General features: G+C 37.0%; 2 protein-coding genes across 20 annotated transcripts in view; one reads left to right on the forward strand and one right to left on the reverse strand.

The window, feature by feature from the left end:
- The window catches only part of GPATCH2 (G-patch domain containing 2), a 201,853-nt gene extending 193,168 nt beyond the window's left edge, over window positions 1-8,685 (reverse strand). For 9 of the 17 annotated variants that reach the window (XR_010585592.2, XR_010585602.2, XR_012428693.1 and 6 more), the window contains exon 1: window positions 8,340-8,685. Coding sequence is in view for 11 of the 17 variants with exons in the window: in XM_065541882.2 (XP_065397954.1) it covers window positions 8,340-8,413 (74 nt within the window). In the remaining 6 variants the exon portion in view is untranslated. The remainder of the gene's footprint in view (window positions 1-8,339) is intronic. The other 8 variants (XR_012428691.1, XR_012428694.1, XR_012428695.1 and 5 more) reach the window with 1 other exon arrangement.
- A 261-nt stretch (window positions 8,686-8,946) lies between these two features.
- Window positions 8,947-25,985, forward strand: part of SPATA17 (spermatogenesis associated 17) — a 229,169-nt gene continuing 212,130 nt past the window's right edge. For 2 of the 3 annotated variants that reach the window (XM_045397234.3, XM_065541898.2), the window contains exon 1: window positions 8,947-9,040. In XM_045397234.3, the coding sequence (XP_045253169.2) occupies window positions 8,973-9,040 (68 nt within the window). In that variant the 5' untranslated portion in view covers window positions 8,947-8,972. Of the gene's footprint in view, window positions 9,041-25,841; window positions 25,893-25,985 lie in introns of those variants that run through there. The other variant, XM_065541900.2, reaches the window with a different exon arrangement.

Below are 25,985 nucleotides of genomic sequence, written 5' to 3' on the forward strand. Positions count from 1 at the left end.
ACAGCCAATATCAGCAACACAATCCCAGTAGCCAGTTTGTATTTTTGTTTATGATTAATTTAGCACCAGGTAGCATTACTGTAATCCTCAAGACAGATTTAATATACATCTATGTAAAACCCAAATGACTCATAGGGAGCTATTATATTGTTTTGAATAGAAAAAAAAGAGTTGAAAGACCTGAATCAACACAAGGGACAGGGTGGTATAGCTGGTGAAAGTAAACTGAGCTCAAAGAACCAACCCTGTACTGGTTAGTAAAATGTACACTGTGAGCAACTAAGTAACATGGCATTGTGTTTGGTTAATGTGAATTGGTATTTTCTAGATTTATTTCTGTGGGCATTCTGAATGTATTTAATATAAACAAAAAATCTAATGCATACAGCTTTTTAAAAAATGTGGTGATTCACATACCTATTTTAAATAAACTCTGGAGGGCCACTGAGATTAGATTTTTCCTTTCTAAGGATATTATATACAACTCAGGTTTTTTTGTGTTTGTTTGTTTGAGACGGAGTCTCGCTCTGTTATCCAGGCTGAAGTACAGTGGCATGATCTCGGCTCCCTGCAACTTCTGTCTCCCAGTTTCAAGTGATTCTCCTGCCTTAACCTCCCGAATAGCTGGGATTACAGGCGCATGCCACCATGCCCGGCTAATTCTTGTATTTTTTAGTAGAGACAGGGTTTCACCGTGTCGGTCAGGCTGATCTCGAACTCCTGACCTCAAGTGATCCACCCGCCATGCTTCTCAATGCTGGAATTATAGGCGTGAGCCACCATGCCCAGCCCCACAAATCAGGATTTAGAACACTGAATTTGATTAAAAGAAATATGTATCGCATAGGAATTAGCTTTAAGCCAAACAAAACAGAGGCTACAACTTTTGACTACATTGATAAGCCAAATGAATCTTTTTTCTATTATCTATGTCAACAAATGCCCTTTACCCTTAAAACAATGAATATTGTGTTCTTTTCCTTTGACATTATTTCATTAAAAGAAATATAGTCTGAAAGACCTATTGTCTCTGAATATAATATTGCACCTTAAAAAAAATTCACTTGAAGCCACTTTAACATGTATTAAAATTAGTATCCTTTCTCTCTATTATCTGGTTCTGGAGTAACTTACTCTTGGAAGACAGGGTTTTCTTATCAATGGGTGAATGGCCAGTTCAAAGTAATAAAACATGAAATTAACTCGATGTATGAATATAATATCTAATTAAAGTCAGTTTATTTTGGATATTACAATTTAGTGCTTTACTGTAGCACAGAAAATTTATAGTACTAACATTAGAAAAAGATTAGTACACCTGATACAATCCATCGAAATCTGATACTCTTCAATTAATTTTGTTTAAAAAGTATTGCTGTAACCAATAGTTTAATAAAATACTAATACTAATACTAACAAATTTCATTCTTAGTAATATTAGCAGTTATATACACAAAATTTCTCTAGAATCTCATGAAAACTGTGTCAGCCTTATTTGACTTTATCTTGCTTCTCTTGAGAGAAAATAAAACATATTTTTAGGCTGGGGGCGGTGGCTCATGCCTGTAATCCCAGCACTTTGGGAGGCTGAGGCGGGCAGATCACCTGAGGTCAGGAGTTTGAGACCAGCCTGGCCAACATGGTGAAACCCTATCTCTGCTAAGAATACAAATATTAGGCCGGTGTGCTGGTGGGCGCCTGTAATCCTAGCGACTCGGGAGGCTTAGGCAGGAGAAGTGCTTGAACCCAGAAGGCGGAGGTTGCAGCGAGCTGAGATCACACCATTGTACTCCAGCCTGGGCGAAAAGAGCAAAACTCCATCTCAAAAAACAAACAAAAAAACCATATTTTAAAAAATACTGTAATTAGAAGAATCCAATTTATTCCATGATGTCACTCAAATATGAACCAACTACATATTACTTTTAAAAGCTTTTTAAAAAAAATCCTATAAAAACACAGAAAAAATATAGATTTAACAAGTCCTACTCAGAGTTCAAATTACCTTTTTCCCCTTCAGTTTCAAATAACTAGACTCTTCTCCAAGTCAATACCAACCAAAATCCATGCTAATGAGTCAGTAATATTATAGTCAGTTAACCTCAAGCTGCTTCACTAACATCCCTCAGTTAAAACTGGCATCGGCAGGGCACAGTGTCTCATGCCTGTAATCCCAGCACTTTGGGAGGCCGAGGCAGCAGGATCACTTGAGATCAGGAGTTCAAGACCAGCTTGGCCAACAAGCTGAAACCCCATCTCTACTAAATATACAAAAATTAGCCATGCATGGTGGCGATGCCTGTAATCTCAGCTACTCAGGAGGCTGAGACAGGAGAATCGCTTGAACCGGGAGGTGGAGGCTGTAGTGAGCCAAGATCATGCCACTGTACTCCAGCCTGGGCAGCAGAGAGATTCTTGTCTCCTACTGGCTGGTCAAAACCAAAGTGATCCTAAGAGACCGTCACATGACCAATAGCTCTTTTATTTCCTTTGCCGTGGCAGTTTACACTGATGTATCAGAAGACCAATGTATGAAAACACTTTATCCTAGAGATAGTTTCTTAAATAAGACTTTCCTATTAAAGGGGAAACCTGGAAATATAGAAGTTTTCTATACAAATCAGTACTTGCTGAACAACCAGTTTTAAAGTTTGAATTACACTAAATTCAATGAATGTACCACTTAACTAACTTGAGATTTTTATATTCATAATTGTAAAAGCCATTTTTCTTCATTTAGAACTCATTTGGAAATGAAATCTTCTGGGAACAGTTCATATTGGGTAATGTCTAAGATAACAATAGTTCATCAATAGTTTTATTAAGACACTCTGAATGAACAGAATACCCCAAAACAAAATTATGGCCCCAACATCTATTTAAAGTTGGATTTTATGAAAGGAAATGACTCAGGCAGGTGAGTACTTTGTTTTTTCAGGTGGTATTGGATTATGCTGAGCAATATAAAATGTATGATCAATCCAAGACTTGATATGCAAGCTTTATTTAAAAATTTTAGGTCAAACATCAAGTTTGTTTGTTTCACTTCTTCTACCCAATACCCAGTAAATAAGTGAACTATTATCCTTTTGTTCCTTATCAGCAGGCTCTAATAAATTCAGAAAAAGGCTTTCCTAAAAGCGGATGTTTAAGTGTTTTTCTTTCAAATATATCTGGTTCAAGGAAGAAGAATCAGGAAGAAGCTTTAGTCCTAATTTACTGCTTAATCTACCCTAAGAACTGGAAGTTGATTGATGGCCCATGAGCTCCTAAATGTCAGTCAGCAATATATTGATAATAAACCCAATATATAAATAAACCCAAGTTCATATTAAAAACAAAAACTGGCAGGAAGCAGTGGATCACGCCTGTAATCCCAGCACTCTGGGAGGCCAGCTGAGGTGGGTGGATCACCTGAGGTCAGGCATTCAAGACCAACCTGGCCAACATGGCGAAACTCCATCTCTACTAAAAATAAAAAAATTAGCTGGGCGTGGTGGTGCACACCTATAATCCCAGCTACTCAGGAGGCTGAGGCAGGAGAACTGTTCCAACCCAGGAGGCAGAGGTTGCAGTGAGCCAAGACTGTGCCACTGCACTACAGCTTGGACAACAGAGAGAGAGACTCCATTTCAAAAAAAACCTTCCGGATAGAACTAAAGGATAATTGATTATAGCGAGTAAGTAACTAGTTAAGGAAGAGGAAAGTAAATACTGTTTATCACCTAGTACTGGGTAAAACTCTTATCTTTACTTCTCTAAAACGTAGATTATCAGTTCTACAAAGTTAAGTAATTTTAGCAATGCAGTGCTAAAAGTTACGTGGTGTTAAGTACATCCGCTTAATTGGCTTACAAAAATTTAAGGGAACAAATAATCATTAATGTATTAGTTTCTGTATGAATAAAAATTCAGTGTGTACAAAAACACTGTACTAACACACAGTACATAGTCAAGGACTATGCTGCTGAATGTTATAAACTACTCACAAACTTAAGACAAAGACAGTCTTGGACTTATACGCCTCCATTATCACGTTAGCTTTTATAAAAAGTTGGCTGGTCCTAAAAGTATGCAGCAAACAGCTGAACCAAGCAGATTAAAATTAATGCATAATAGTGCAGACTATGAAAATGTGTGACTAAACATGCAAATGGTGAGCCTTCAAGATGCCACATCAAGGCTAAATGACTAATGACTTTATGACTAATTTCATACCATACGATCCATAAGAATTATCTTCAGATTTCTGCTGCTTATGGGAATTTACATATTTCCCTCCTCAATGGGAATATTATTCATCAAATAAGTCCTTATCTCAACCTAGAAATCTATTAAGAGACTATGTCTTCAATTTTCTCCTTTTACATATATGTGGGGGAGTGGGTGGGCATTATCTTAGGAAATTATCAATAACCCTAACACGAAATGTTGACACTTATGCTAGTTTAGAAGTTCCTTGACTTACCTATTTAAATTAAAAGTAAACTTTTTCTGTCTTTTTGAAAAAGCTAGGGTGGGGTAGGGAAGAATTATTTTACTCTGAAACATGTAAATGATTAATTACAACTTTACGTTAATATTAGGCAATAAATAGGAAACACCATTCTCTAGGGAAAAAAAATAAGGCTGGGAGAAAACTACAGAGAACATGAGCTTAGAAATCAAGGCTATGAATTTGGAAGCTAATTCCAGTTATATTCATTAGCTATAGGACTTTGGACAAATTACCTATCTTTTGATTCTGTTTATTCATCATAAAAATCAGCATAATTTCTACCTTGAAAAGATTTTTCTGAGGATGAGTGGATACTTAATGTTCAAGAGAAGTTATTTCATGTTTTCACGACCTCTACCCACAAGTAAGAGAAACTGGTCACTAAAAGATCCCAACTTATTCTGCTTTTAAGGTATAACCATACTGGGAATCTTAAGGGTATTACAGTTAACGGCCTTCAATCTTTCTGAGGTCATGAAGCATTCTGAATGTTGGGAAAAGGAAGGATAGCAGACATATATAACTTGTTGCATACAATTTCAATAAGTTCATGGACTCCTTGAAGACTCTATGAAACTAAAAGAAAATTTTAAATCCCAAAAAATTAATGCCATGTATCTGACTTACTTCCACCTTAAAAATATACATATGTAAATTTAAAAAGATTAAATAATCCTTCCCAGTTAAAAGTGGAAAGGAAGCAAAAGCTCCACTGACTTGTGTTCAATCACAGGTGCTCCTGGCAGCTTCTACTTTGTCACCTTTGTCACCATAGGAACTTTCAGGAAGTCTTCTTTCCTCTTTACCATGGCTTGCTCAAAATCAAACCATGAATGGCTTTAAGAAAAAAAAAAAAAAGTCTAACCCTAGTTTCCAAATTAGTGATTTAATAAGGCAAGCTCATTTATTATTTAAATCTGAAGATGACTTCATGAGTCATTCAAACTTCTCCTTACACTTCAATTACTTTCAAAAGATAAACTATTGAAAATGCTGCCTATATGAAATAGTTTAAAAAAAAAAATTTAGAATCTAATAAATAATTCATTCTAGCTCTTGTCAATATGCATATATTCAAACGTATTAGGCAAACAGTAGGTAGGAAATGAGACTTATTTAATGTTTATATTAATATATGGTAACTGTTCAATAAAAATTTACTGAACATATAACCTGAATTCCTATAACAGGAATGAGAATGAAGACAACTAAATATTAATTACAAGTAGCATACTGCTTGACACATAACAGATTTTACAAAAATAATCTGCCAGATGAGCAAACCAATGAATGACTAAATGACTGACCAAATAACAAAAGAAAAACAATGACTAAAACTTTTAGACAATCCATATTCCAAATTTTCTGCTACATTAACAAGCCAGACACTCCAGGTTTTTAGCTAAGTAAATGTGAAGTTAAGGAAAAATTATCAAAGACAATGTAAAGGCTTACAGCTTGACATAAATATGGATGCTAAGAAGCTATATTTAATGAATTACTTGAACAAAATCATACTGTTTATTGCTTTGATTCTTAATTGTTGAAACAAAAACCTGACTCAAACCTGCTGGTATGCAACAAAGTTCAAGACAAACAAACTCCAAAAAACAACTAATTCAAAAAAATGTACACATTTGACTATGCAGTTTTCCAGATTTCAATACAATCAAAATACCAAATAGGAATGAAAATGTAGAAACGAAAGTCCAGAGTCAATATAGTTTATTTTAATGGCTTTGTTTTTTTAAGCAAAGCCACATAACAAAGTTAAAAAAAAATAGAATACCATAGTTGAATAAAGAAATTATCTACATTTACCCATTTGGTGCCTAAAAGTTGAAAGAGCAACCTCCACATTGGAGAAGTTGAAAAAGTCAAGATGGGAGCTAAATAAGTCAGAAAATCCAGACTGGGTAACAAATTTGGGTATCTAACTGCTAGGTTATATATTCCTTGAGATATTATATCTCATTCAGACACATAGGCAACATATAAAAGTGGTTAAGAATTTTGGGGGGGTATACCGGAATCATCTTGCAAATATGATACTTAGGCCAGTTACTTAAACCATCTTTGCTTCTGTGTCACCTTATCTAAAATGCAAAGAATGATACACCTACCTCAAAAGATTTACATGAGATGACACGTATTTGTAAAACCTGGCACCTAGTTAATTGCTTAGTAGCAGTATTCCCAGTGGGACTGGAATTTACTACTGGGATCAAACATATATGTTATACAGTAAATATCTGTTCAATTAATGAAAAAGAAAATTCCATTAAGAAATCTGGAATGACTGGATGGTCGTACAGATAGACTAGAAAATAAAGATTCAGTTTTCTGGAACATGTTCATTCTGACAAAACAGGAATGACTTTAGAATTTCATTAAAAAACACTAAGTGCTACCACTCTGTTATACTATGGTGCCATAAGAAATGGTGAGTTGTATGACAAGAGAGCCTTTAAAAGAGAATTGAAGGAGGTTTCTCTCAGTACCTAACCATAATTTGGAAGGTAGAAGAAGCTGAGAGAATCAATCATATTCTGATGTAATCACCTATCCTACAAATCGATAGCACCCTAGGAAGAGCAGACCAATCTACATAGGATATTTTGTCTCCCTGACTTCACCAAGATAATGAACGGTGAAATATGAACGGTGAAACATTAAGACAGGTATCCTTGACAGGGAACTGTGGGGTGATGGACCAATCCATTATCTTGTTTTGTGTGGTGTTTACTTAAGTATATACAATGCCAAAACTCGTAAAATTAAGCATGTAAGAATTGTGCATTTCATTCTATGCTAGTTATACCATTAAAAACTGGTTCATTTAAAAAGCGCTCCCTGCTTTTCTCCCTGGAAAATGTAATAATTTACTAATAGTACAATCAAATCTATATTAACTATAAAATTAACTATAGGATGACGTCACCCAACTAAAAATATTTTGGATAAGGTATTCTTTTAACTTTTCAGTGATAGATGATGTAAAAATAATTCTTTGAGATCACAGACTACTAAAATTCCTTCTGTTCTAATTTTTGCAGAATCTAGGAATGAACATGCACCGTTTAGCCACATTTCTTTCACTTGTTGGTCAAAACTTTATGTTTGAGAGGATTTTCAGTGGAAAATTGCTTGTTTGTATCACTGGTTGTCTCGTGTTACGTTTGGAGGAAAAGGGCTTGGGAGAAAAATACGACAGATATTACAGTGTTCAACTAGAAATCCCAAAACCAGGATTCTAGCTCTAGGATTAAAATGTACAGGGCAACTTTGGACACAGCACTTGAATATTCTGTGCTTGTGATATTCTGCTATCACAGGGCTGTCATAGGATAAAGTGTATTAATTTGTGGAAATACTTTGAAAAGTCAAAGCAATGTATTATTCTAACGTGGCATTGGTGACATGATACCATAGACATAGTCAAGCCCCAAACTTAATCCTGACAGTTATAGGTTCTTGGAAAATCCCCATATACATCTCCCTTGAACTTGAATAGAATGTTCAAGAGGGTGGAAACAGGTAGGTTATCCCCTCTCTCTAAAAAAGGGGGTAAGAGGGTGATGTGTTTTCCACTATTGAACTTCCATAATTCTACATTTCTGGAATGTATCTTCCAAAAGATTTGATATAATCTGGTAAATATTGAAAGAGGAGTGGGGAATAAGGCCCAGATTAAGATAGATTCTTCCTGTCCCTAGTGTTGTCAACAATCAATGAGGAGATAAATTGCTCCTGGAGTACAGGAAGCTTGACTTCTAAAATATTGTTAAACAAGCAATCCGCAAACATTTACTGTATTCTTTAACAAATCTTTGGCACACACCCAAGAGCTCCCTCAAACTGCGTGCATCCCAGGAACGAGTGAGAGTAAGGCCTAGATGTCTTCAGATCATCCATCACAGCTCTCTCCCGCCTCCATTCCAGGTCCAGCAGAGTGGCCTCGGGCAATCACACCCTTCCCTGACCTCCCCCTCCCCAGGGCCGCCAGCCTCACCAGCTGTTCCCGGCTGCTGGAGCTCCGATCGGTTGGCGCCCGGCGGCCCCGAACATTAACGACACCCAGGAGCCTGGCCTCGAGGCTCAGGCCCGTGACCAGACTCCAACTACTACAGCACCGGCGACTTCCAAAGAGCAGTTCAGCATTTTGAGATGAGCTTCCGGAAGCCGACAGGAGGCGGAAACCGGATGCCCGGAGCAACCATTAGTTCTCCGCGTCTACTGCTTTCCGTTCCTATAATCCCCTCTTCCTACTCGCAATAGAGACAGAGACAAATAAATTAAACTTTTTGTGCTACACAGAGATTTCTTAATTCTCTTTTAGTACTCTTAAAGTGGAAGTAGCGTGAGAGGAAAGAGGCGTGAACAAAAAGTCGGACCCCGGGAATGAGCTATGGTTTAGCCCAGTTACCATGGAGACCGGTAGTAACACCAGTTGTAAACCCAAGGCCGAAAGACCATGGCCACGTTAGCCCGGCTGCAAGCTAGGTCGTCGACTGTAGGAAATCAGTACTACTTTAGGAACAGGTAAGTCAGGAAGAGAAAGATCGCGTAAAGGGCAGGCGTGACATTATACCAGTTGTTCCTCAGCGGGAGTTTCCAATTAACGATTTCCCTGATTCATTAAGTAGTACCCAATTCTTCCCTTAATGGGCTGCAAACAGAATCGGGAGTTTCTGTTACCATACAACGAAATTCTAAATAGAGAGGGGCCATAGATACTCGATGTGAGATGATTTAGAAAAACTCCCAGCATAGATAAAATTGTAAAGTGCTTTTTCTCTTCGACATCACCACTCTGTAATTTCATGAAACCTTTGTTCTCCGGGTTCAAGGTTCAATACCTGACTGGGGGTCACCTGGCTCACTAGCCCAATGAGCTGACTGTTTCCCATCTACCTAGGGATTTGAGCCTCCATTATTTTACAAACATCACTGAACCCAATTGTTCTATGACTCATTTGCCTTTCTAAAATGAACGTATCGGCCGGGCGTGGTTGCTCACGCCTGTACTCCTAAAACTTTGGGAGGCCGAGGCGGGCGAATCACCTGAGGCCAGGAGTTCGAGACCAACCAGACCAACATGGTGGAACCCCGTCTCTACTAAAAATATAAAAATTAGCCGGGCACTGTGGCTCATGCCTGTCATCCCAGATAGTTGGGAAGCTGAGGCAGGAGAATCGCTTGAACCTGGGAAGCGGAGGTTGCAGTGACCTGACATTGTACCACTGCACTCCAGCCTGGTTGACAAATTAAGACCCTGTCTCGAAATAAAATAAAATAAAATAAGAAATAAAATGAAAGTGTCTAAACCATTCTGACACAGTAACTAGTACCAAATATTAATTAATAGACAACGGGTAAGAAAACCACTAGCAGTCTTCCTCATTTCCCTACACCCAAACTTCTTGCCTAGGAAGAGTTTCATTTTAAAGAAGCGTTGTCCCAGGAGTTTTTGTAACTTAAGAGAAACTACAAAAAAGTGAATTAGACTATTATGGAATACAGTGATATGACAGACCAATGGAAAATGTTATCAATGAGATAGGGTCTTGCTGAGCTGTTTTTATTCTAACGTTTATCTCACCTACCACATCATTATTTCACAACGTACCTCTCTTACAGCACTGATCACAATTCAATTTTACATTCTTTTATGAGATAATATCTATCTCCCCTCTTAAACTAGTAGTAGAGACAGTGTCTCTTATTTTGCTCACCAGTATTTTTGTCTGCAATGTCTATGATAGCTCCATACAAGTAATAGTAACACAATAATTGTTGAAGACTCACATTAATGAATCGTTCAAAAAATCACTAGCCCTGGTTTAAGTAAACGTACTAACAATAGCTAAACATAGAACTTATCTATTTATTTAGAGTATGTGGCAGGTGATGTATTTATGACATATATAAATGAAATAAGCCACATCCATCATGATGTTCACACTCTAGTATGGAATATAGGCTTTTTAAAAATAATTACAATACTAGCTGGGCTTGGTGGTTCATGCCTATGATCCCAGCACTTTGGGAGGCTGAGGCGGATGGATCGCTTGAGGGCAGGAGTTCGAGACCAGTCTGGCCAACATGACAAAACCCTGTCTCTACTAAAAATACAGAAATTAGCCAGGCATGGTGGCACATGCCTATAGTCCCAGCTACCCTGGAAGCTGAGTCAAGAGAATCCGTTGAACCCGGGAGGCAGAAGTTGTAGTGAGCCAAGATCGCACCACGCACTCCAGCCTGGGCGACAGAGCAAGACTCTGTCTCAAATAAATAAATAAATAAATAAATAAATAAATAATAACAACAACAATAGAGTAACATGGATAGGAAGGGAAATAACCAGTATTTTTTGAGGACTGCATTTATGAGGGATTGCACTGGGAACTACTTCATATGATCTTTCATTTGGTTATCACAATGTTACAAGTGAATGTATAAATTATCTATTTATTAGATAATCTATATTTTTGGAGCTATAGAACAGTGTCCTAGAAAAGCCTGATGAAGTGCCAAGCAAACACAAATAATTGGCCAGGAATAGAGACTCAGGCCTGTAATCCCAGCACGTTGGGAGGCCAAGGCAGATGGATGGCTTGAGGTCAATTATGAATTATCAGAGCCAACTAATCTAACTCTAAAACCTATGCTGTTCACTATCACTAAACAAAATTTTCTTCCCATTAAGCTGATTTAATTAAATTGCAACAAGCACCAAGATCCAGAGGTCCAAATGGCTTGAGAATACTGTCCCAAATCCATTAACATGTAGGGAACAGAGTTGTGGGAAACAATTTAAAGTCTCCTTGGTTTCTTTCGATGTCTTCTGTTTTGCTAACAAGGTAGGGACAAAAATGCTTCTTCCTAATGGCTAGCGTCAGAATAAGGCTTAAATTGAAAGATGACTTTGTTGAGAAAATATATTCCTAAGTGGTTAGATTAGTATCTGAGTCCTGCAAGGCCTGGAAGTCCAATGTGGAAAAGAGAAGCTCCTCTGCCTAACAAAGAGAAAGGATCTGGAACTCCAAGAAGTGAGCAGCAAATACAGGAGGAGATTTTGAACTACAAAGAGTAGGAGGAGCGTGGGTTGCCCGACTGACGTAATACTCTGGAAAGTTGCTCCCACAGGGAATGTTTGGTGTGTGTTTATGTTTTGATCTGGTCCATCAAAGAGGCTGAGTATTTTGTCCCGGATATAAGGTGAGCAAAAGATAGTAGGCCATTGTTGTAACTGCCCAATGGGTTCACCTTGCCCGTTGCCTAGACAGAGCCAATTTATCAAGACAGGAATTGCAATAGAGAAAGAATAATTCACACAGAGCCAGCTGTACGGGAGACAAGAGTTTTATTGTTACTCAAATCTGTCTCCCTGAGCATTAGGGGATCAGTTTTTAAGGATGATTTGGTGGGTTAGGGTGAGGCCAGTGAGTCAGGAGTGCTGATTGGTTGGGTTGGAGATGAAATCATAGAGGGTGGAACCTGTCTTCTTGCACTGAGTCAGTTCCTGGGTGGGGGCCACAAGGTCAAAGCCAGTTTATCAATGAGCCAATTTATCAGTCTGGGTGGTTCCAGCTGATCCAAAAAATGCAACATCTGCCAAATATCTATAGCACTGATCTTAGATTTTCCAATACTGATGTTATCCCAAGGAGCAATTTAGGGAGAGTCAGAATCTTGTAACCTCCTGTGTGACTCCCAAACCATAATTTCTAATCTTTTAATTAATTTGTTATTCCCACAACGGCAGTCTAGTCCCCTGGCAAGAAGGGGGTTTACCTTGGGAAAGGCCTGTTATCATCTTTGTTTTAAACTATAAACTAAGTTCCTCGCAAAGCTAGTTCAGCCTATGTCCAGGAATGAACGAGGAGAGCTTGGAGGTTAGAAGCAAGATGGAGTTGGTTAGGTAAGCTCTCTTTCACTGTCTTGTTACAGTTTTGCAGTGGCAGTTCTTGTCACTTGACAGAGTATTGGCCTTTTTGTTATTGTTGTTGTTGTTGTTTTAACTTTCTCTGGTAATTCTTAGCTTCATTTCTGTTCTTCCGAACTATGAGATTTTCTTTGTGACTTATTGGTCATTTATACTACACACTATACTGCACTGTGTGGAGAGAAGAGTTCAGTATATGTTTATTGATCATATTGTTCATTTTCCCCATATTCTTATTTAAATTTCATCTAATCTGTCAAATTCTAATAGGAATAAGGTAATGTTCCTCTTCCACTGTGTTGCTATAGTGTGGGTGAACCCAAAGTATCTGAGACAGGCTTCAGTCAATTTAGAAAGTTTATTTTGCCAAGGTTAAGGATGCACCCATGACACAGCCTCAGGAAGTCCTGATGTCATGTACCTAAGACAGTCCGGGTACAGCTTGCTTTTATGCATTTTATGGAGACATAATACATCAATCAATACATGTGAAGTTTATATTGGTTCCACAATGCGGGGGCCTTTTAGGTCTTAGGTAGGTTTAAAAATTTTCTGGCCGGGCGTGGTGGCTCACGCCTGTAATCCCAGCACTTTGGGAGGCTGAGGTGGGTGGATCACTTGAGGTCAGGAGTTCCAAATCAGCCTAGCCAACATGGCAAAACCCTGTCTCTACTAAAAATACAAAAATTAGCCGGGGCTGGTGGTGCGCCCCTGTAATCCCAGCTACTCGGGAGGCTGAGGCAGGAGAATCACTTGAACCCAGGAGGCAGAGATTGCAGTGAGCCAAGGTCGCACCATTGCACTCCAGCTTGGGCAACAGAGCAAGACTGAAATTCTGATTGGCATGTAATTGAGTGAGTTATTATCAGTAGAAAGAAATGAGGAATGTCTGGGTTATGATAAGGGATTGGGGAGACCTAGGTTTTATCGTTTTATCATGCAGATGAAGTCTCCAAGTTGCAAGCTTTAAAAAGAATAGACTGAGGCCAGGTGCAGTGGCTCAGGCTTGTAATCCCAGCACTTTGGGAGGTCAAGGCGGACAGATTACGAGGTCAGGAATTCGAGACCAGCCTGGCCAACATGGTGAAACTCCGTCTCTACTAAAAATACAAAAAATAGCTGCATGTGGTGGGGGTGCTTGTAATCCCAGCTAATCGGGAGGCTGAGGCAGGAGAATCACTTGAACCCTAGAGGTGGAGATTGCAGTAAGCCGAGACCGTGCCACTGCACTCCAGCCTGGCAACAGAACGAGACTCTGTCTCAAAAAAAAAAAAAAAGGGTGTTTTCAGCAGAGGAGTGACATGATGTGACTTCTGTCTATAAAAACAATAAATAAGAAAGTAACCTTTTTTTTTGTTTGTTTGTTTGTTTTTTGAGACGGAGTCTCGCTCTGTCGCCCAGGCTGGAGTGCAGTGGCGCGATCTCGGCTCACTGCAAGCTCCGCCTCCTGGGTTTACGCCATTCTCCTGCCTCAGCCTCCTGAGTAGCTGGGACTACAGGCGCCCGCCACCACGCCCGGCTAATTTTTTGTATTTTTAGTAGAGACGGGATTTCACCGTGGTCTCGATCTCCTGACCTTGTGATCCGCCCGCCTCGGCCTCCCAAAGTGCTGGGATTACAGGCGTGAGCCACCGCGCCCGGCCGAAAGTAACCTTTGACTTATTATTATTATCATCATTTTTAGACAGAGTCTCGCTCTGTTGCCCAGGCTGGAGTGCAGTTGCGTGATCTCAGCTCACTGCACCTCTGCCTCCCAGGTTCAAGAGATTCTCCTGCTTCAGATTCCTGAGTAGGGGGGATTACAGGCACCTGCCACCACACCCAGCTAATTTTTTTTTTTCTTTTTAGCATTTTTAGTGAAGATGAGTTTTCACCATGTTGGCTAGGCTGGTCTTGAACTCCTGGGCTCAAGCCATCTGCCCATCTCGGCATCCCAAAGTGCTGGGATTACAGGCGTGAGCCACGGGGACCAGCCCCTTTGACTTGTTTTTAAGTTGGATAAAGCATTTTGCTTTTGTTTTTCCCATTTCTACTTTCTTCCTCCACTTCCATCTTTTAACTTTTTGGGGCCAGTTTTTGCTTAACAAAATTTAAATCAAATCTGCTTGTGTCAATGAAAAAAGTAAATAACACTTAAAAAATTTTAAAACAGGTATGTTTTCTAACAACATGTAAGCAGAAATCAGTCAGATATATATAAAATCTTTTTTAATTGGCTTAGCTGAAGGGAAAAGTATGTTGAAGAATACAGAGAAAGCTGTGGCTGAGGAAGAGGGCAAGAAGTTCTGTAGAGACATGCTATGTAGACCAACTGTCAAATGTCCACATCTCTTACTATCTGAAAGGGGGTTTGAGGAGTGCATGGGGATAGACAAAAAGAAATAGAAAAAGAAATAAATGTTACTGAATATCTACTACATGCTGAGCACTTCCTTCCCAAACATAATTTTATTTGATGTTTACAATAATCTTATGAGGTTATTTTTCTTATTCCTGGTTTACAATGAAGGAATATGAGATTTAGACAATCTATATTACTTGCCAAAGATAAAGAAGATCAAAGATCTGGTGACATTTGATCCATTTCAGTCTACATTTATACCTGGGAGAGGGGGATCTTTAGATTATTAAGTCTCTGCAGGGAAGAAATTTCATCAAATACGTAAGGCCTAACCTGTCTTTCCAAGATCAGGTTGAGAAAAAGAAAACGGGGCTACATTACTCTGTGGTACAAGACCGGTGATTTGCACGTACTTCATTACCCTGTATCAACATCAACCTAAGGTGTAATGTTCCTTAAATTGGCCTGATTTCAGGATATATGATTCCTATAAACGTAATAAATTTGTTTCTGACTCTGACACAGTAAATTGACTGTGGTTCCTCACAGTCTAACAATATTCTTAGTCTAATAATTTTGTTCAGTGTCCTTGAATTTGGATGATCCTCTTAGTCCTATTAGTCTAAATAAATAGCAGCTTAGTTGAATAGATGTGAGTCCCTTCCCCTGATTCTAATTAATTACTGAAATTTTTCTTACAGATGTACTCAATTCTGACTAGTAAAACTTAGCAAAGCTTCTTCCAAATACACAAGGAAGATTTTTGCCAAAGTGCAACAGTTCAAATCCTAACTCTGTGTTACTTTACGTTTAAATGTAAACTTTTATACTTATATTCTTACCTTACTTAAACTCTTTAGATTTTAGTTTTCTCATCTGTAACAGGGATAATAATCCCTATTGATATGTTAACTAAGAAGGTTAAATGATCATCTGATATATTAGTAAACACTCAATAAATTCATAATTATAATAGGAAATCACAACAGAAGGGCAAACTATAAAATACATTATGATCGACTCAGTGAATATCAAAAAGGTAGTTGAAAAATTTTACAGCTATTCCTAAATATTTTTCTTTTTTTCATTAAAAATGTAAAACTTTTTATTGCTATATTATATACATTAAATAAAGTATATAAACTGTGTGAAGTGTACAACTCAGTAATTTTCCATAGGTATGTACCTGTCCAAACTTCAGTCAGATAAAGTTCTTCAGTGTTTTAAAACATGTTTACAAAAGAAATAAAAATGTTTTAATAATAAAGAATATGTTTCTAAAACCAACAGCCAACATTAGATGTGCTGCTGGAATACAATAGAGATGGTTCCATTTAATTCAAAAGCAAAACAAAACTGCACACTAAATCTGCCTATTTATCATGCCCTGAAAGACAGATCCCTGTTTGCCAACATGTTCACTGCTGGCTCATTGATAGGGAAAAAGAAAATTGAAAGTACCTTTTACTGTCTATCAGTTTATCACTGCCCAAGTAACCTGAGCAGAAAGCCCTGTATAGGTATCAACAGATGAATATCTATTAAATAGGCAGATAAGCTTCACAAGACATTTAAGGAAATGTTAGTTTGCAGGAAGGAGATTAAGCTAAGAAACCAGAACAGATGGCTACTGTGGAGTTAGAACTAATGGATGAAATAGATACAAACTTCAATAAAAATGTAATGAGAACTTTTGCAGAGATAAAACTAGAGGAAAAAAGTTACTGTAACCAATTTTTTAAAATAATAATTTTCCATTTACAAATGTAATAGATGAATTAAAAACTAGAATAGTCACTACTGAAATATAAATGTGTTAGGAAAGCAAATACAGGAAATATCCATAAACACATGTGAATAGAAATCATGAATAATAAGATCAATAATATGGAAGACATACTCAGAGGACTTGTTATGTGAATAATAGTCACTGCAGAATTCTGACTGGCATTGGGGTAGAGATAGAACAATAATAAAGAAATACCCTAGAAGAAAACTCCTAAACTGAAAAAAAAGTATGGCTTAGAATAGAAAGGATTCTCTGAGTCCTTTATAGTATTTCCTTTAACACCTACTTCTTAGATTTTATCTGGTAAACTTCCAAGAATACAGGAAAAATAATCTTATAAGATTCTATTATAGACAGAAAATAAAAATAGTTATTTGCCAAGGAAATGAATGCCCTTTCTGCTCAACACGGGAACCCAAAAGACAGAAAAACAATAATCACTAATTATTCAAGACTACAGATAAGAATTCTATCAAAGATTCATTTGGGGATGGGGATGAAAGAAAGACATTTTCAGACATGTAAAGACTCACAGTTACGTCATCTATGTACCCTACCTTATGAATGTACTCAAGAAAGTACTCGTCATAATCAAGTGAAAATTAAATTGGAACAAAGATCTCAAGATAGAGAAAGAAGAGCAAAAGAAATAATAGAAACAATAATGATCAACTCTACAATAATTTTCATTTAATTAAAAATTAAATAAGCATTATGTTACTGTGATTTGCCTTATATTTAATTAAGATAAATTAATCTAGAAGAAGTAAAACAAATTAAGCTAGAAGAATCTGATTGGTACTTTAATGTCCTTTCTAGATATCTCCTTAGGCAAGTTCAAAAGTTCATTGTACATTTTCAGTCTTCCAAGTGATCATAGGCAATAGTCTTACTATAATAATTGTCCCACTCTCACATAATAGAGGTTCTTTTTCCAGTTTCTAATATCAACTTTTTCACCACTCTTCCAGCCCACACGTTATGGTCTTTCAATGACCTGTGCATCTTCCTCACCTTCTCGCGCATCACCCAGTCTCAAAACCAATATCAAAATGTTTCAGGTTTTTGCCGTGGCCATCAACCATTCTATCAGTTTTCTTTTATGCTTTTACAGTCAAATTAGTAAATTTATTCATCTGGCTTTAGTGATCTTAGTTGTTCTTGGAATAGTCTTTCCCAGACTAAGATTATATTTATTTATAATATTTTAAAAGTTTTGTTATATTTTTCCTTCAGTCTATGTGCAGTTGTGTTTATGTGTATGTGTTGTGTGAGACAGCAGCCTAACTTTTTCTATAGAATACAGTTGTCTCAACACCAGCTATTAAATAGTCCATCTTTTTCTTACTAGTTTTAAATGTTGAATGATAAGTAAAAGGCATAAAAATTGCAAAGAAAGAAGTAAAATTGTCTATTTACTGACAGCATAATTATATGTGTAAAAAACTCTATACCACATAAAAAAAGAAGATTTAGAAGTAATACATGAACTTAACAAGTTCACAGGATGCAAGGGCAATATGCAGTAGTCTTTACATAACAGCAATGAACAATTATAATTTAAGACTTCAGCAATATCATTTTTAATAGTATCAAAATACATGTCATTTGAGTCAGAACTGTCACTTTTTCTACTGGCCTCATAAAAATGCTCTCGTGTATACAAAAGTTGTGTACAAGAGTATTTTATATACAGGATTATGTACAAGGGCATTCATTAAAGCATTATTCCTAATAGGCAAAAAATAAAAATAAAAACTGTAAATAACTTGTATCTGTTTGCAACTACTCTGACTAAATAAAGACAAGCATATGAGGGAAAATAAATAGCAGTTTAAAAGAGTGAAACATTTTATACATAATGACATGATCAAAATCTCTGAGACAAAATAAGGTTTAATAAAAGCCCAGATTATAGAAAATATATAATACATTTAGTGTTTTTTACGTAAAACAAATGTAAAAATACATAGAGATACAAAACTGGAATTAGATAGATCTGGAATTACACGTAATAAGGTGCTAGTAGTGGTTAAATTTTAAAAATTGAAAGAAAGGGACGTTGAAATAGAATCTTTTTTTGTATGTTTTTCTATATTGTTTAACATTTTGTATTGAGCATTGGTTAATCAGGTACTTACTTGTGAAATAAACAGTAGATAAATAGGAGAAAGTTTGTCTTAGGACAAAAATTTTGTTTTGAAAACAAAATTAAACATAGAAAACAAGTGGCCGTGGAAGATTTAACTGGTACAAAACTTGTCCTCCGGCCATGAAGGACTAGAATACTCAACAAAATATATGAACATTTTTAGGTATTGATAGAGTAGGCAATGCAGGATTTGATCGCAAGGAGAGAGATAAGCAAATGGGATTAGAAGACAATTGCTGTAGCTTTCTTCTTGGAGGCAATCTCTGAACAAAATTCAAACTCTCAGTAGTTTAACATTCATGGTGTCCAGCATTTTTCGTAAATTAGTAGTAGGATAAAAATGTAGCAAACTGTGACCCACAATCAGGAGGAAAAAAACATCAATCAATAGACACAGACCCAAATAAACAAAGATGACATAATTATCAGACAAGGATTTTTAAATAGCTATTTAAAATATGCTTAAGGACTTAAAAGTAAAATATGAAGATAATTAGGAGTTAAATGGAACATTAAAAAGAAGCAAATTAAATGTTTAGAGATTAAAAACACAGTATCTGAAATGTAAAAATTATTAGATGCATACACATACACATATACATTTAAATTATTGAAACAATCTCAAATTTACAGAAAAATAACAAGTATAATACAAGGGTGTTTTTTCCTGAATCATATGAGAGTAAGTTGCAACCTGATGTCCCATTGTGCCCCAAATTCTTTACACACAAGGACATTCTCTGTATAACCACAATTCAACCATCAAAATCAAGAAGTTAACATTGGCACATTTCTACCATCTAATCTTCAGACTCCATTCAAGCTTTGCCAAATTGCTCCAATAATGATCTTTGTAGCAAAAGGATCCTGTTTGTCTTGTCTCTTTAGTTATCTTTAATATGGTACATTTTCTCCGTTTTTCTTTGATATTCGTGACCTTGACACTTCTGAAGATTACAAATCCGTTATTTTTTAGAATTTCCCTCAATTAGGTCTGTCTGATTTTTCCCCTTGATTAGATTCAGGTTATCCACCCCTGGCAGGACTATCACAGAAGTGATACTGTGATCTTCTCAATGCATCCTACCAGATACTACATGATTTTGATTTGTCCCATGACTGATAATATTCATTTAGATCACTCGATAAAGCTGTTGTCTGCTAGGCTTCTCTACTGGAATATTCTTTTTTCCTTTGTAATTAATAATTATTTTTAAAAAGCAGATCGTTTGAAACGATGTATGTATCCTATTCCTCATCAAACTTAAAATTTATTTATTTATATAAGTATAGACGTATAGTTTCCTATTTTATTCAGTGGGTTAAAATCTGTCACTCTTATTTATAGTCATGCTAATATTGTCCCGGATTTGGCTAGTGAGAGCCACTTCAGTCTTCCTTCTGTGTCCTCATTGTTCTAATGCTTTCTTGATTCCTTGCTTTTTCTTGACACACAAAAAGTTGCAGGCTGATATGGTTTGGCTCTGTGTCCCCACCAGATCTCATCTCGAGTTGAAATCCCCCTAATCCTTACGTGAGGAGGGGATGATCTAGTGGGAAGAGATTGGATCATGGGGGTGGTTTCCCCCATGCTGTTCTTGTGAAAGTGAGTGAGTCTTCACCAGATCTGATGGTTTAATAAATATCTGACAGTTTCTGCTTTGCATGCTGTCTCTCACCTGCTGCCATGTAAGACATGCGTGCTTCCTCTTCCACCACGATTGTAAGTTTCCTGAGGGCTCCCAGCCATGCAGAACTGTGAGTCAATTAAACCTCCTTTATTGATAAGGAGGTTTATTTATTTACTTACCCAGTCTCGGGTAGTATCTCTATAGCAGTGTGAACACAGATGGATAACAGAGGCTTATCTTGTACTTTTCCTGCCAACCCCTAAAACCATCCATTTCTCCAAAGAGCCTTTGTTTCTTTCAGTGGATGCACTTTGCTGTTATGTTGCTGCTCTCTGGCCCTCTCAGTGGAAAAAACAAAGGAGTATGTGTTTGTACACATCTATACACATTTTACATCTATACTTATTTCTCTATCTATTGATGAACATGTATATTAAAATTCATGAGTTCATATTGACTACTCTATTTCAGATTCAGCACAACATGTTTATTCTAGTTTTTTTCTCTTACCTTTTCTGACACAGAGAAACGTGGCTCCCATTATCTTTAGAATATTTACTTATCTGATCAGTTCCTCTGTATGTAACCAAACTGTTGTCACCACAACTGCCTCTTCTCTTAGACCCAGTGCGGGCTCTACCTCTGCATGCTGAACCATCGCCTCCCCACCAACTTGGATGTTTTCCTCATCACTCTTGGGCTCTGATTCTCTATGCTGGCTACCTTCGTGTGCAGATTCTTTTTTCATCTTCCCTCTACACCCCAAAGCCAGGCCTCCTCTCCATGGAACACACTGTCCTTGCTAAACTCAGACTATGACATCTTACCCCAGGCAGCCCCCACTTGTGGATGTTCACCTTACCCCACACAGGCTCTGACACCTCAAGCTGAGCCACTGTGCCTTCCTCTTCCCACACCCTTTGTAGCACAGTACCCTACTTCTCCTGCCCATTTCCAAGGCCTTTGAGACTTAATTGTTCAGGAAATGAGGTAAAGAGAAGTGAGGAGGAAGAGGAAGAAAACAAAACTCTATATATATATAGTATATACTATATATATATATATATATAGTTTTTGTTTGTTTGTTTGTTTTTTTGTTTTTGAGATGGAGTGTCATTCTGTTGCCCAGGCTGGAGTGCAATGGCATGACCTTGGCTCACTGCAAACTCTGCTTCCCAGGTTCAAGCAATTCTCCTGCCTCAGCCTCCCAAGTAGCTGGGATTATAGGCAACCACCATCATGTCTGGCTAATTTTTGTATTTTTGTAGAGACGGGGTTTCACCATGTTGGCCAGGCTGGTCTTCAACTCCTGACCTCAGGTGATCTGCCCACCTCGGCCCCCAAAGTACTGGGATTACAGGTGTGAGCCACCACACCTGGCTAAGAAACAAAATATTTTTGAATGCACTAATATTATGGGTTCTAGTTCTAAATTATAATGACCTTGTTTTCCATGACTTCTGCACAGTATTTAACATTCAACCAACTATGGTAACTCCAGGTATATGATCTAATACTAATGCATTTGCAACCCATTATTCCTTGAGCTGTGAAATAATAATAATGTTGAGGAATGTTAATGAAATATGAAACATAGATTCTAGTTCTATAATATAGTCGTATTTCTCATCATCAGGCATCTGTTACTAGGCACATGGGTGATAACCAGAACACAAAATATAGATTAAGTGTACTGTAGTTTCTGCCTTTAATGAGCATGAAATCCTTAAGACCTAGTAGTGAAATTATATGCAAACCAATAATCATTTTACACATCAACATATCTGACAGCACAGGGCAGCTAATAATGGAATTTTATTCCTACTGTCTAAAAAAGTTACAAGTTATATGATAATGAAAAAGAAAGAGTATTGAGTTTTTAATCTAGTATTTATTCATAGGTAATATACATGGGTCAGACTTAGCACAGTCTGTTGATGTGTAAAATGCATGTTTTTTGCATATTACTGGAAAGATATTTAACTACACATTGTTTTTTTCCTTTTCTACTTATTGTCAGTTAATTGCTGGCCACTAATGATATACATGAATATAGTGTTATCCGGGGTTATAGTACTTATTTCTAGTTGATGATGAAGTGACTGGAAACTTCCAGTTATTTCTTGATGTTTTATTACATTACTGGTAATACTTTTGGTCTTTCATCATTATTAATTCATTTAGTATTCATTGTGATAATACTGATCATAATAAATTTATTTCAAATTCATGTAGGTGTCATATTTTATTCACTGCTATAGGATTTTCATTGTAATTTGGAACTAATTAATATACCATTAAAATAAAGTGTTACCCACATTTTTCATTTTAAACATAAAATGTCTAGTAGTTCATGACATATTATGTGAGTATTCAGCATCCCAGTGGTAACCCAGCATCTGTACATTTTGTTTTTAAGCAGTTAAAAAAAGGGCAACAGAGAAACATGTATAGAAGTCGAATTTTAGTACATACATTAAAGTTTAGTAGTAAGTTAACTACTAGTTAATTTTTAGTGCCTCCTTCCTTTTAATTGCAATGTATAGTTCTTGTTAATATAATATGTGCTTGTATATACACACATTATTAATATCCCAAAAATAAATTATTTAATTTTCCACTTGACTGGTGCCACCAGGAGAGATGAAAAAACGTAAACCCAAAACAGTTAATTTGATTGCTTCTCTTCTGCATTTCTAAAGACAGTTATAAAGAGTGAGTTCACACTAATACATTAATAACTAATACAGTAACTTCAAAAGAAGTATTAGATGTATCTATGTGCCTTATTCATATTTTTTGATTGTTGGTGGGAAAGGAGAAACAAATGTTTTCAGTCATTTAAATGGACTATATTAAGAAGATGAAAAACAAATCTAGTATAGTTGTGTTAAATATTAATGGTAAAAGGTTTAAGTAACCATAAGAAACAGCTGTATTCTATTATCACGAATTTTATTGCACATTAGCCTTATTGAATGAAATTATTCTTATTTCTTCCACACTCTATCTTCTTTGAGTTGCCTGCTCTACTGGACATTGTGTTGTTGTATCTTTTCCATGTTGGCCATTAATGACAGTGTCTTCGTTCCACTATCCCATCTTGTTATTAGTCAGGATAAGATTTTAAAAGAAAAATGAAAAATTTCTTCAAACCCTGCAACCAGTTGAATAACGACCTTGTTTTTCAGGACTTCTGCACAGTATTTAACATTGCTTAATCATGATCTCCCATCTTGATGCCTTCCCATTAACTTCTATGATACTGAACGCTATACTTGTATCTTATGATTGGACCTTGTTTTTTTCTTTTTTTCTTTAATTGTTATTTAGTATCTTTTACTGTAAATCTTTACAGAGATTATCAGACTTTGGGGATATGTGTTTCCATGGTCAAAATTTTGATAATCGAGTCTAGAATTCCTTAATATTATGCATAAAACTCTGAAAACCAAGGCCTTTTGCCTTGGCTTCAACTATTAATCTCCTCATTTCCCCCATCCTTCATTTCTGTCTTGAAATTTGTGTTTTATCATTCTCCTTATAATTTTGCTACATGTGTATACATCCTTAATGAACATCCCTAAGTTTTGTGTGGTTTTTACTTATGTAAATAAAATTATTCTGTATATGTTCAAAGATCAAACTGTTTCTTAGCAGCAATATATATGAGTTCTTATCACTAACACTTGGTACAATTTGAAATTTTGGGGTGTTGCTCTAGATGTTGGTATCATTTCATATTCTTAGTCTCTCAGTTTCTTTTATTGTTTTAGGGAGATTTGTGCTACCTTTTCCCACAAAGTCTCAATACTGCATTTAGAAATTGATTACATGATTTTTTTTTTGCATTTTCCTTTTCTTCCATTTTACTTTCCCTTTCTTCTCCTCTTTCCATTTCTTACTCTCTTCCACTTTAGAAGCAGTGATGGTTAAAAACCCAGCCTCTGAGCTGGGTGCGGTGGGTCACTCCTGTAATCCTAGCACTTTGGGAGGCCAAGGCGGGTGGATCACAAGGTCAGGAGTTCGAGACCAGCCTGGCCAATATGGGGAAACCCCGTCTCTACTGAAAAAACAAAAATTAACCGGGCATGGTGGCGTATGCCTATAGTTTCAGCTACTCGGAGGCTGAGGCAGAAGAATCACTTGAATCTGGGAGGTGGAGGTTGCAGTGAACCGAGATAACACCACTGCACTCCAGCCTGGGCAGCAGAGTAAGACTGCATCTCAAAAAAAAAAAAAGAAAAAGAAAAACAAACAAAAACCCAGCCTCTAGAGAAGGACTACCAAGGATTAAATGCCAGCTGTGACACTTACTAAAGATGTGACCATGGGCATATTACTATGCTTTCTCCACAGTGGTATCTTCTTCTGTCAAATAGGGATAATAATTCTCTTCTTCATAGAGGTATTGAAAGGATTATGTATGAGTTAATTCACTGGTATGTAAAATGTTAGGAACAGTGCCTGACACATAAGGTTTTATTTAGTAAAACATATTTATTTCCTTCTATTTCTCTCAACAGCTCCTTTCGTGTCTGCCTTTTTCCCATCATCACCCAGGGTTTAAGTTACTAAGAGGATAGGGGCACTCATGGGCTCTCAGCAGCTCTGTCATCCTAAAGTAGGGAGAAGTTTCAATGTTGGGAGTAGATCTAGTGAGGGAAGCCTGTGAGTGGCATTTCTCACTGGGATAGAAAATGCCAACAGGCATGTTTCTCCCTCAGGTAGCATTTTTGGTAAGACAAAGGTTGAGTGTTAGAAGTATACACCAATTTCTCTCTCCTGAGGCCATGGGGAGTACAGTATAAGACAAAATAGACAAGATTACTGCCTTCGATGATTTCAAGTTTAGTGAAAGAGACCATCATTAAATAATTTTTAAATATGATTGTGGTACATATTATGAAGAGTTGTGAGAGTGTAACATGGAAAGGCCTAATTGTAGTCTGGGAAGTCAGGGAAAGTCCTCTGGAGGAAAGGACTTTAAGCTGTTCTGCTTCCCACATGGAGGACAATAATATGATGCCAGAATACACTTTAGTCAAGCCTCTTTTTTTTTAAAAAAATTGTATTTTGAGACGGAGTCTCCCTCTGTCGCCCAGGCTGGAGTGCAATGGCGCTATCTCAGCTCACTGCAACCTCAGCCTCCTGGGTTCAAGCGATTCTTCTGCCTCAACCTCCCGAGGAGCTGGGATTACAGGCACCCGCTACTACACTTGACTAATGTTTGTATTTTTAGTAGAAACGGAGTTTCACCACGTTGGCCAGGCTAGTCTCGAATTCCTGACCTCAGATGATCCACCCACCTTGGCCTCTCAGAGTGCTGGGATTACAGGCATGAGTCACCGGGTGTGCCTTACTCAAACTTCTTCTGTAATTTGTTACATGCAGTACAAATATACAACAATAAGGAATCTTTCCTTTCTTCTATTCCTAATTGTCTAGAGTGGTCTTACACTCTTAATTATTTCCAGCAGATTTTGTTGCATCATATAGTAATCTTATCACGGTGCCTTTTGTTCATTATCAGGTAATGCAACTATTTATATATTCTCTTGTGTGGTTTTTACAGTTTATTTTACACTTAATCTACACCTTATGTAATCTTACTGATTTATGTGAA

The sequence above is a fragment of the Macaca fascicularis genome, chromosome 1 (assembly GCF_037993035.2).
Source record: "Macaca fascicularis isolate 582-1 chromosome 1, T2T-MFA8v1.1".
Lineage (NCBI taxonomy): Eukaryota > Metazoa > Chordata > Mammalia > Primates > Cercopithecidae > Macaca > Macaca fascicularis.